Source organism: Pseudorca crassidens, chromosome 14, assembly GCF_039906515.1.
Source record: "Pseudorca crassidens isolate mPseCra1 chromosome 14, mPseCra1.hap1, whole genome shotgun sequence".
Taxonomy (NCBI): domain Eukaryota; kingdom Metazoa; phylum Chordata; class Mammalia; order Artiodactyla; family Delphinidae; genus Pseudorca; species Pseudorca crassidens.
In genome coordinates, this window is record NC_090309.1 from 88290561 (window position 1) to 88303617 (window position 13057).

Here is a 13057-nt window from a genome sequence, read left to right on the forward strand (position 1 = left end):
CGAGGTCTCTCCTGTGCACCTTGCTTTGCTTCTGGCTACACTTACTCGGAAAGGCTTTCTCTCTACCCCTCGCCCAAGCCCCTCAGCTCCTGTGAGACGCAGCCCAAAGGCCCTTCTTAACAAGTGTTTGCAGCCAGTGTCATCTGTTCACGTCTCTGGATTATACAGACTTGGACTGAAAGGCAGGCTCTTAGCCTCTTCTTCCCAGGCCTCTCCTCTTGGTCTCACGGCAGTGTTCTATTTTGCCTCCGGCTTGTGTGCTCCCCCAAAGCAAAAGCCCTTTATTTGTACTAACTTCTGCTAGCTCTTGGACCAAAAGTACTTTTTTTTTTTTTTTTTTTGTGGTACGCGGGCCTCTCACTGTTGTGGCCTCTCTCGTTGCGGAGCACAGTCTCCGGACGCGCAGGCTCAGTGGCCATGGCTCACGGGACCAGCTGCTCCGCGGCATGTGGGATCTTCCCGGACCGGGGCACGAACCCGCGTGCCCTGCATCGGCAGGCAGACTCTCAACCACTGCACCACCAGGAAAGCCCCAAAAGTACTTTTTGATTTATAAAACACTAGCAAGTGAAAAGGGTTTAGGCAAAAGTGATTCTTCTAGAACATTCTGGTCTGATTTAAAATGATGTTGAGTATAGAGATATTTAAGACAAGATTTCATACTTCCCAGCTTATTAAATAGGTCATAAATGGACGCAATTTAAACATTTTTTAATGACTCAGCAACATTATGATAAACACTGATTTTTGTAATGTGATAGAACAGTGACACACTCAGAATCACCTGAGTCAAGCTGTTTAACCTCACACAAAATGACCCCAGAGTTTTGAGCTATTTGTTTTTTATAGATTCCTTATTAATCTGTCTTCTCCTTCTCTCCCTCCCCCTCCCCCCTCCTCATCCCCCTCCCTCACCGCTGCTTCTTTAGGTCCTGCATTCACTCCTCTAAACTTGTGGCTTTTGACATTCTATGAGTTAGAAAATCAAAAATTTACCTATGAGGGACAAAGTAGGAATGAATAGTGTTTGAGGACCCCTTTTCTGAGATGCCATCAACTAAGTCAAATGAACCCTAATCTAATGTGACAGTGAGGAAGATTGTGCCTGAGGGACCAGGCACCTAGAAGAGCTGTTTCCTGGCAAATGGGTCACTACACACTTGAGAGATGAAGATGAATGAGGGACATTGTGTCATCCTGAAGCTCTACAAATGCGAGGCAGTTCTCAAACACATCTTTGATATAAATGTTTCTTAAAAATGAATCTAAACTTTTGGTGGGTAAATCCAATGTCCTGTATGACTGTGGAAATGTTTGACATTTCTGTCTTTCCCTCGTTACCATTTTTTAAAACTTTTTTTCCCACTTTTATGCATTTTACTAAACTCTATTTTCCAATGTTTAACACACTATCCTCATTCTTTGGCTATTTAAGCTGTTTTTAGTTGTTCTCCCTGGGTTAAAAGAAACACAGATCTACTCAAATAATGCCAAGGAAATGGGGTCCAGTGCGGTTTGGGTTTGGCCACATTTAGGATAAAATCTGAGGAACAGCCTCTCACTCCAGCATGAGCTGTGGTTGGCAATGATTGGCTGCTGGTCAAGGACTCCGGAATTCCTTTCCCCTCTGCTTCAGGCTCACACCTGTGGCTCCAGCCATCACGTCTATATCCCAAATGCAAGGAAGGAGCATTTGCAGAGGGGCACGTGTCCACTCTGTGTGCTTCCCTGCAGAGGCGTTTTCCTGGAGGTCTCACTGAGCAAGGCTGACTAACAGCTCCCTGCTCAGGACCGTGTCACAGGTCACCTCTCTGCAAGGGAAGCCACCTTTCTGACTGGTCATATTGTGATTCAGGCCAAAGTGAGTTTTTTAGGAAAGAAAAAATGGCCAAACAACTATTGGGTAGGCTGCCAGTGGCTGCTGATTTACTTGGTAAACCCCACTGAACTGGGGCCAGAAAGCCACCAGGGATCCCCCCTCCACGGACACTGGGATTCCCTCGTTCAGGAGTCCCAAGATTCTCCCTCATGATTTCTCTGCTTCCCATTTCTGTTTCCCAGGTTTTCCATTTGTTTTTGACCTCCTTTCAGCCTGTAATACCTACTCCAGCTCTAAGAGCCCCTCACGACCTCCCTACCCAAATCCTGCAGAGAACTAGGCCAATCTGTATGTTTTTCAAGTCCAAATCTGGGAAGGAGGAGTCTGATTATTAGTTCAGCTTAGCTCTTCATAGAGACCAAATGAATTCCGGGTTCGAAGCATGCCTGTCATCCATGAGCTATCCTTTTTTTGTTGGTTTTGTTTGTTTGTTTGTTTTTGGGCCACACCGCCACGTGGCTTGTGGGATCTTAGTTCCCTGACCAGGGATCAAACCTGCTGGGCCCTCGGCAGTGGAAGTGGAGCCCTAACCATTGGACCTCCAGGGAAGTTCCCATGAACTGTCCTTTAGTTTGGGGGCCACTAGGCCTAATTAGCCCCAGTCAGGGGCACCAGGCAGAATGCAGTCCTTTAGTCCAGCTGAAAAAGGGAGTATGCTAAACCTGGCAGAATGGGCCACAAATGATTGGCACCTATGGTATGCAAACTCAAGCTAAATACACTGGTGATTATTTCACAGAAAGAGAAATCGAAAGGGTCAATCTTATCTCTCCTAATCTTTTTCAGATCTACTCAATGTGCTACCTATTATGATGAGGTCCATCTTTCTGTCTGATCATAGAAGAAACAGTCTGTAGCTCTGCAATTCAGTCCTAGCAGAGGACAAAACAGAAAGTGGTAGAGAGCTCTCCTGCCGTGGCCTTCTTCCATGCCCACTATTCTCAAAAGGTCAAAGTGCGTCCCATTTTTAATGAAGTCATATGTGCTTTACCCAGTGTCAAAATCAGGATTTTGTCACCAGCTACACATATCGTAAAAGTATTTACTTTCAGGTAGAACCAGTCTATCTTCCAACAAGAATATTATCATCCATCCTTTTGTCCAGGTATACTATTTTCACTGCCCTTTATAGATAAGCCAGCACTGGGGTAGGGTACATCACCTCTTCCTTTCACTCCCAGATTTCCTGGGAGAAAAGCAAAGTCAAACTTTTCACATTTTATGTTTTCTTACCAGTGATATTTTAGCCATAGATGTCTCTTCAATAAATTTAACCACTGAATTAAAAAAAAATGTTTTTCTGTTTTTCTGAAGCCCACATCATTGAAAGGCAAGGAGTATAACAAACAGCACAGGGAGTCCCAATGAGGAGTTTGAAAAACATTCAGGGTCCTTTAGTGTTAATTGCAAGGAATGTTTTATGCCAGGTGTAATTTACTCAGGGTCTATTTTTTGTTTCTTTTAAAATATAAATCAAAATAAAGTTCTACTGAAGTGAAAGACATCCTAAGATATTCATGAATGAAGCAAAAACATCGACTATATTATATCGATATAATGTGTTGCCATAGATAGATAGCTCTGTTACTTGTCCTTTGGTTCATAGTGAAAATTCGTACAACTAAGAGCCTATGGGTGGTTATGTTAATTGTGCGCTTGGAGATTTGTTACAACACAAACGTTTCTACAAAAGCAAATTTAATATACAACAAACACTCACCATGTAAACACATCGTTTTAAAAATCTGATAATAATTCCAAGGATCACTTACAGGCTTCCATAAAAGTATTTTATATCAAGAATCTCAATACAGAACGATTTCTATGTCAAAATACATTTACACTGTAAATTGTTATAGAAAAAAAAAAAGACACAGAGAAATGGAGTTCGCTGGTATTGAATTCAACAGCAGCAACTGCCCCTGATATTTTTCCTTCATTTTCTACTTCAAGCATTTCTGACAATACATGTTCATCTACCCTTCTATACTTCGTCTATGCTTTGACTCACTCAGTTAAAACTCTCGAGACATTATTACCATGCTTATTCCAACTGTCAGCAGCTCTCACACCAGAGCACTTTTAGGCGGCCTACTCCTCTCCAGGCTGACACCCAGTATTTTCCAAAACCTGTCCATAGTATCAGTATGGAGGGCAACACTTTAGGAACTGGACAGTAGTTATCAAAATGCAAAACTGGAAAAAAGTCACATGAAAACCACAAGTGCAGATCGATCACACAATTTTATTAGAGTCTTTTGAAGAAATGTATTCCTCTGTGAAAAACTCTTGCAAAAGAGACATTGGGGTAATACTATTTCCAACCCTGAGCAATAGTACTGCATACCAAGGGGGTGAGGCAAGAAGCTGGTTCCATTGAAACACAAGCACAGCCACTGATATGCTCTATGTGATCAGGTTTTTACAAAAAAATACATAGTTTTCAATAAATAATGCTTAATTTTACAACTTTGATACAGCAATGTCATACACTGTTTTAACACACGAAACTCTGCATGCTAGACAGGGTACAGAAGACGAAACTTTGCCATGCATTTTTTTCCCCTTAGTGCTATCAGACACACGTCATCCTCCAGCGCATGGCCTCGGGGAGCGGTCCCCTCTGTTTCACAGCCTTCAGGCATGCGCTGGCATGCAAACTCTAAAAAACGGTCCCCCCACAAACCACTCAGACTTCTAAACAAAAGGGCTTTTCAGCTTTCCTGCTCCCAAACCTGGAGTGGCTCTGAAAATACAGACGTGGACAGTGTCATGCTGGAAACATCAGGTGGCTCTGTCCTGGTGGCCTTCAGGAAGCACCGTGGAATGCCATCACCACTAGGAGTCCCAAACCGGAAAAGCAGGCCTCCCTCCTAAAACAGTCCATTCAAAAAAAGGTGTCACGGAACAAATGCCAAAGACTCTTAAACCCACCACATATGTACAAGAGTAAAAATAGACAAAATGGGAAATGAAGGGTAATGGCGTAAAATGTTTCGCCCGATGAGATTCAAGGGCATTGCTTCTGAACAGAAACTGGATGAAGAAAAATGTGTGAGGGTGCCCTTTGTCAATATATATTTGATCAAAATTCTTTACGTCGTATATTATCAGTATTTCCAGTTGTTCTTTTCTCTTTTTTTAAAGAGGGAATGTAATAGGTCTAATAAAATAAGGTAAGCATCAAAATCACTTCAAGGACCCTAGAGTACATTTTTTTTAACACATTTTCACTTTTCATCATATTGCTTTATTGTGTCATTTTCACAGCAGAGAAAATCCACGTCTATGTGACTACGTAAAAGAAGTTTGATCAAACATTGAGAAGGAAGCCTCCATGGCTGCCCATCCAGGTTGTCTCAATTCATCGATTGCTCATGTCAAAACACATCTCGGCTCGACCATATTGCTCTTAGTGTTTCGTTTTCTCTACAGAGAAGTGATCCGTTTGCAACAGAAGTTCCCAAGTCATGTAAAACAGTCCTATCTGTGCACTGGCAGAGGTATTGAATCTTTTCAGAGTATCTCCACCCAATAAAATTATTACTTTTATACATGGAACACTATGAACTTATGTTTCCCTTTGTAAGCCATTGTATACTTTCTGCACTTTTGTGCTTTTATTGAGTATAAAAATAGGTCTCCTCTAAAATTCTGTTTAAGTTCACTAAAAAACTACTTGTTTGTGAAATTCTCTTAAAAACTCACTGCATCCACATGGAAGAGATAAAACTAATCAGGCAGCTAATTGATATAGGTAGTGTTAAAAAAATAACTACAGTGAAAAAAAAAAAAAAAGAACCTATGTTAGGATTCAAGAAAAAAGCCAGTAGCAAAGTAAAATGGAAGAGAGCTGAGTTTAATAAATTGTGTTTAATCTTTATTGTGATTGAAAATGTGGGCTCCACAGAAAGGGAGAGAAAAACGAGATGTTATCAAAGAGCAGTATTTGCCAGATCATCAAATAAAAGGGGATGTGGTAGAATAAATCCAGTAAATGAACAGTGAGAAAGAACTAACGATTAAAATAAGCCAGATCTCTGAAAAGCAGGTGTAAGAGTCATTACATGGAGACGTTACTTTGGGAGCTTGTGAATTCCTGTGTTGGATATATAAGGCTCAGTCTTGGTATCCTCACAGGCCTAGGCTATACAAAGGGTATTTGAAACTGACATTCCTAATGGAAATTTTATAAAATTTGGCCCTTACAATAACTGAGAAATATCCTGAAAAATCTTCCCTGAAGCTATAATAAAGAAAGTTCCTTATCTACTGATAAAATCGACAACTCAGTAAACTATTTTTGCTGGTCATCCTACATAAGAAAAAAGCACAAATATATTGGCCTCAGAAATCTGTTAAAAGCAGGGGACCACACAGTAAAAGAGTATAAAGATTCTATAAACGGGAGAGTCCAAGAAAACCTCTCCAAAGTGTTCACAAGGATACATATGCCCATTAGAAGAAAAAGTAAGAATATACATATTATTAATCATATCAGAGAATAAAAAAGTTAAGACTGATATAATATATTCATATTGAATGACTACTTTGAAAGAGAGCAACTTATTCGCTTTATTTCTCAGATTCCTTGGGCAAGTCATTTAAATTCTGAAGAGAAAAACAAATGTAAGTTTCTCGAACTATACCAATATCAAGTGATTCTGGTTTCAACTCCCAGAGATGGGAAAAACAAGTCTTGCTTTTTGAGTCTTTTTCTTTCTCAAAACAAACAAACAAACAACAAAAACCAACTAAATCATCCTGACTGCTATAGGCATGCATATTCAAATCACTTCCCCTCCATTAACATTAAAAAGAAACATCTCTGCCCAAAATGGTTTTAATGACTTTTTTTTTCCAGCTAAAGGATATTCTTTCTACAAATAATTTGCCCTGTGACTGTAGTCATTCATAACATACATAACATTTGCAAAGCAGTTTAAATACACTGCCTTCATTAGCATTATATTTTTTTAATAAAAGGGATGCATATCAGAGTGTAAGGACTGGAAGATTATTTCCACAGTTTAAAGAATTAATAAGAGAATGCTGGTTCAAGTTCTTAAAGATGGAAATTTTAGCAAAATGCCATCATAAGTCTGGGAACTACTTAGAAACAGCAGGGTACCCGCTGGCTAGGCTGCAGTGCACTCAGCGCCTCCCCGCCCCCGCCCCGTGTTACTATTTAAAAATATTCTGTCAATGCTTAGTTCAAAATAAGACTTACTTAAGAGACCAAAAAAATGCAATTAAACTTTTATTGAAGACTATCCAGTGGCAAGAATATACCTTGTGTATTATATTATGTTTCAGACATTCAATAAAGAATTCATTACGAATGACTTTCACAATGCATTCATCAAAACAGCCTTAAATATTGTTAAAAGCGCATTCAAGCGCCTGTCCTGAGTTCTAACAGGTTTTTAATTTTAGATCGCCGATCATCTGTTTTTCTCTTCTTTTACTATCAAGAACTTAGGCTACATAGCTTTTTAAAATTTTCTTCCAGACTATGTGTTTCCATTCTGAAGCCAAATCATTACATGTTACTAATTTACTTAAAGTTTCTACCTCACCACAGAAAATGTCCGATTCATCTATGATTGAAACATAAAATACATGCAACGTTTTCAGATTTTCAAAGTACATAGACTCAGTCTTATAAACGGGTTTGTGTTTTCAACAAGTTTTAGAACTGCAGCAGAGGGTCGCCACGTAAAATCCCCAGCACAGAGAAGTGTCAATTGTAAACCGCTGGTTCAATTATTCGTGGCTAAAATGAATGTCCCACCAACGACTACATCAGTCTATCATTTGTGGGGGGGGGGGGGGGGGAGAAAAAAAGGTAAACAATTCCAGAAATCCAGTTCTAATATTGAGAACCTTGTTAACACCCTCAGCACTTTCTCCTCCCAAGCGGTGTTCTACTGAAATCTGATGGTTCCTAGAAAGGAAAACAGCCACAGAAAAAAAATCTGTCCGTCTACTGCCAAAGCTTGCTGGCTTCGCATCGCAGGGGTGGGGTCTGGGGTGGAGGCTCGCGGCAAAGAGGAGCGAGGCTGCGGGAGGCCGAGCTGGGGGAGCAGGGGCCAAAGAGGCAGGGGAGAGGGGGAGCGAGGCCCGAAGGGCGCCGGGGACCCTCTGGCCTAACAGCTAGCGGTGGTGTGTGGCCGCTTCCCTTTGGTCTTGCCAAACCTCGGCAGAAATGGAGACCAAACCTTGGTAAGTCAATTCAGTAGGTTACGAAGAGAGTCGTGATGATTTTGCACCGAGTTTTTCAATTAGCCGCGGCAAGCGCCTGCGCTCGGAGAGGCAGAGCCGGAGGGCTGGCTCTCGGGGCCCTGCGCGGCCTCCCCGCAGCCTCCCTGCCTCCGCGCGGCCCCCAGGGCAAAGAGGGGCGGAAGGCACGGAAAGTGAGCCAGAGCCAGGGGCGCGCCAGCCGGGGCCCGGAGATACAGGCCGGGTCTGGGAAAACGAGAGTCGGGGGAGAAGCGGGTGGACTGGCCAGGCAAACAGTCCCCAGCGAGCCCCAAGGCGGCAGCTACAGGAGGAGAACAACCAAGAAGCCGAACCACCTTCCCCGAGGCGCCCTCCGCCCCAGGCACGTTCCAGGGCGGCCCTCGAGCCGGCGCGCAGCGAGGGAGCCGGGGACCCGGGGTTGGCTTTCTCGCTCCCGCCCCGCAGCCCGGCGGCTCTCCTCCCCACCCGGCGGCTTCGGGGCATCGGAGCGGCTGTCCCCGCGTGCCTCCAGGCCCCAGGGCGCGGTGCGCCGAGGCGCACGCGGCGGCCGGGCGGGGAGACCCAGGCGCCCGGGACCCGGGCTCGGTCCCCTGTGTCCCCGGCCGCCACGCAGGCGCCCTCGGCCCCCCTTCCCCCGGCCCATTCTAGCGGCTCTGCGCGCACAGACACCCCAGCAGCCGCGGCTCCGGTCGCAGAGGGCCTGGCCGTGCCACGTTCCTCCGCCGCCCTGGGCCAACCCTCTGCGCCCTCCTTCCCCACCCTTGGACCCGCCGCGCCCCGCGCTCCCACCGACAAGGGGGCGCCGGAAAGAGACGGACACCGACCACCTCTCCCCTGCGCCGGTCACCGCTCGAGGTCAAGAACGGTAGCGGCGCCTCCCACCAGCGTCTACCTCTGCGCACAGGCGGAGATGCAGCGTCAAAAAAAAAAAAAAAAAAAATTCAAAACTGGAAACGGCTGTCCCCACCCTCTAAGGAGGGAGAGCGGCAGGGATCCAAGCGTTCTCAGCGCTGGCCACCCACGGGCGGCTGTCACCGCGACGCGCAGCGCCAACGCGGCCCCTCGCAGAGAACGCAGACCCCCGCAGGCGCAGGACGCCGACCGCGCGCTGGCACCGCGGTCCTCGCCCAGCCCGCCCCGCCCGGCCCGCTCCCCGCGCCTGCCCGCGCCGCCCGCCCGCGGCCCGGATGGGTAGGGAGAGGAGGGCGACAGCCAGGGAGGAGGAGGAGGTGAGAAAGGAAATGGGGGGGGGGGGTGGGGAGGAAAGGGCAGGCGGAGAGAAAGCGTCCCCGGATTTTCCTAACCGGCCACCGAGTAAGAGAAAAAAGAAATCGGCCTGCCCATTGACCACTTTCAGCCTAAGCCCCCGAGTGTGGGATCCTCTTCTGCCACCTCCCACCTGAGCACACACCGGCCTTGTCTCTGTGCTGCGACTACAGAACGGCCAGGATGAGTTCCATAGAGACTATGGGCGATGCGAGTTTCTATCAGGTCCAGCTGATTTATTAAAATTGTCAAGATACAGACTTCCAGCACCAAAAAAGAAAAAAAAAAAAAAAAGAAAAAAAAAACAGGCAATGATGTCGACAGTGCATTGAGTCTGCTTTGCCACCATTTGCTACAAAATATGCAGATGGTCTGTACTTTATTTAGATTATATTGCACAAAATGAGAAACTTTTTAAACTATGTGCCTTTTTTTCTTTTTGCTAAAAATCGAGAATCCAGTTTCAAACCTTCCATCTGGGGCCCCATCCACATATCACAGCGTATGAGATACATAAAGTCCTACTATAGTACAGTACATATACAATCTTTAAACTAAGATAACAGCTCTGAGGTCTATATCACCATTTTCAATAAATCTTTACCTACAAATATTGAACAAATCTCTACTATAGCTGTACAAAAAAAAGTTTGCTTTTTTTTAAACCACAAGGCCTTTAGATGCAAGGATTATTTTAAAATTTTAATCCTTTTTAAACCAGGACGTAACGTACCAACATACTTGCATGCTAAAAAAAACAGAGGAAAAAAAGAAATCAAAAGGGAAGAAGTGCCTGAAAGTCTTACTGAAAAAACACAGCAAGAATGTTCCCTTTTCACTGTACAAAAATACGCCTGAAAATATATTAATTTTTAAAAAAGACTGAGGTCTGTTATGTATCAAAAATGTTTCAATACCTTTTGTACTGAGGTCTAGGCTGTCTGGTATTCAATCAAGGAGGTATAGGGAACAAGTTACAAAAAAAAAGTTGGCAAGTAGAAATCACATTTGTAAAACCATAAACAATTTGATCTGAAAAGTAAACTCTGATCTTAAGTCAGTTCACAGTTTTTTTTTCTTTTTTTTTTTTTGTAAGCGTTTGTACAGTCTGCATTTTTTCAAGCTCCCTGCAGTTTTGTTAAGAATCGGATGCATAGAAGACATCAGTTTTCTCCCTCCAAAAAAATAAAATAAAATAAAAAATTTGCCATGGTCCCTTTTTTTGTGTTTGTTTAAAAAAAAAAAACACCAGTTCTTTAAGATCTCTTAAGGAAAAAAAAAAAAAAAAAAAAAAACACATCTCCAACCAACTCCCTAGCGTTAACAGTCGCGCTGCCAAAGGGTCCTCCGCAGGCGTCTTCCAGACTTCAAAGCCCGACCAGCTTCACACAGCGCCTTCCGGAGCGGGTCCTCCCTCCCCTCCCCCGCCCCGCCCCTCCGCCTTTGTTGCAATCGCGAATTTCAGAAAAAAAGAAATAGTAATTACAAAAACACATTTGAGGGGGAAAAAATCACAACTCCAGACTAGGTATGCAACTACCTTGAGACACGATCAAGGAAGGGAGGGGGGACAAAAAAAGGACAGGAAAAATGTTTCAAAACTACTCATTTCACTTTAACTCCACCAAAATTTTCATCATCTTTTCCAATTTCTTTGTGTCACGACATCATATCAATACCAGCATCTTCTTCTCTCCCCTCCACCCTACCGCCACCACCATCGACACCTCCTCCCCCCCCCCCGCCCTCCTCCTTACGACCACCACGACCTCCTCCCAAGGAACCCTGCTCTGCACCCGCCGAGAGAAAGAGCGAGAAGCGGGCGCCCCTCTCAATACGTGAACACCAGGTCGGAGAAGTTCGCCTCCAGCCAGTCCCCCGCGATCATCTCGCTCAGCTCGGGCGTGCAGTAATCGGGGAACTCGAAGTGGGAGCCCAGGCTGCCCTCGCTGAACGAATCCAAATCCTTATCCACCAGAGACAGGGACAGGTTCCCGGCCGCCGCGCCGCCCCCCAGCTGCTGCTCGCTGGCGCTGTGCGCGCTCTGGGAGAAATTCAAGCTCAGGTCGAACATCAGGTCGTCGGCGTCCTCGCCGCCGCTGCTGCTGCTGCTGCTGCCGCTGCTGCTGCTGGACGAGGAGGACGAGGACGAGGACGAGGAGGTGGAGACGGAGCGCGAGGACGCGGGCGACAGCGCGGGCTGCGCCAGCGGCGGCGGATGCTGCTTGGTGATGTTCTTGAAGCTGTAGTAGAGGCGGCTGCCGCCCCCGGCGCCCGCGGTCGCGCCGGCCCGCACCTCGTCGTAGAGGCTCGCGCCCTCGGGGGACTCGGCCGCGCTACTCAGCGTGGGGCTGGCGGGCACTTTGGCGACGTTGTAGCGTCTCAGCAGCTGCGGCGGCTGCTGCCCGGGCGGCTGCAGGAGCTGCGGGTGCGGCGGCTCCTCGTCCTCGTCGTCCGCCTCCTGCTTGATCCGAAGCTGCAGCTCGTCGTCGTCCTCGTCGTCCTCGTCATCCTCGTCCAGGAACACGCACTTGACCGTCTTGCCCGCGCCGCCGCCGCCCGCGCCGCTCCCGCGCAGGCTGCCGAGCACGTAGTCGTCGCCCGCGCCGCCGTAGTCCCCGGGCTGGGCCGCCTTGCCCGCGCCGGCCTTGGCGCCGCCGGCCGCGGGGGCCGTAGGGGCCTTGAGCTTGCCGCATTTCTTGCTCGAGCCCTTGGAGGTCTTGGCGCCGCCCGCGCCGCCGCCCGCGCCGCCGCCGCCGCCCGCCGCGCTCTTCTCGGGGCTCTGGCTGGCGCTGGGCTTGGCCGAGGGGTCCATTTTGGGCTTTTTCCGGGGCCGGTACTTGTAGTCGGGGTAGTCGGCCATGTGCTTGAGCCGCAGCCGCTCCGCCTCCCGGATGAACGGGATCTTCTCGCTGTCCTTCAGCATTTTCCACCGCTTCCCCAGCCTCTTGGAGATCTCGGCGTTATGCATGTCCGGAGACTGCTCCATGATCTTCCTGCGCTCGATCTTGGACCACACCATGAAGGCGTTCATCGGCCTCTTGATGTGGCCCGACGCCGTTTTGCACCAGTCCGGGTCGCTCTCGTCCAGGGCCACCGGGCTGCAAGCCATGAATTCGCCCTCCTCCGTGTCCAGCGCCTCCCGGGGCAGGTTGCTCTCCGCTTCCAAGCTCTCGGCCTGCTGCACCATGATCCGCTGCGGGGCTGGGCGCTCCAACCCGGGCCGCTCGGTCTCGTGCGGAGCTCCCCCTCCCCCTCTCGCCCCTCCACCTTCCCGGGCAAGTTGCAAAGTCCTCGGCACCCCGCGTCCGCGGCTCCCCCCCTCCCCCCCGCCCCCCCTTCCAGGCTGCACACAGCGGCTGCGGCGGCTTCGGCGGCGACGGCCGCCCGCTCGCGGGGAGCTGCGGCCGCGACGGGAGAGGCGGCGGCGGCGGCGGCGGTCGAAGCAGCCCGGGACCCCTCTCTCCGGCTCGTGGCTCCCGCCGCGAGCGCCGGACCCCGAGCACTCCCAGTCGCGCGCGCTCCTTCTGCAAAAAGTTGAGGGCTCTCTCCCAACTAGTTATCAGGGTGTCATATGGGTGACATCACTCCCCGGGCCAGCCAATGGCTGGGGGCCGGCTCCGCCCATCTGCCTTTATTAACTCCGCGGCCCCTCCCCCTCCCCCGCCC

At 48.0% G+C, this 13057-nt stretch overlaps 1 protein-coding gene across 1 annotated transcript; it reads right to left on the minus strand.

Moving 5' to 3' along the window:
- Positions 1-9300: 9300 nt before the first annotated feature.
- Positions 9301-12657, minus strand: SOX11 (SRY-box transcription factor 11). The gene has a single exon (XM_067703778.1). The coding sequence runs from the start codon at positions 12576-12578 to the stop codon at positions 11220-11222; it is 1359 nt and encodes a 452-aa protein (XP_067559879.1). The 5' UTR covers positions 12579-12657; the 3' UTR covers positions 9301-11219.
- Positions 12658-13057: the final 400 nt, after the last annotated feature.

Bases quoted from the DNA above. Each gene is read 5' to 3' on its own strand.
- SOX11 (XM_067703778.1), bottom strand. From the start codon at position 12,578: ATGGTGCAGCAGGCCGAGAGCTTGGAAGCGGAGAGCAACCTGCCCCGG.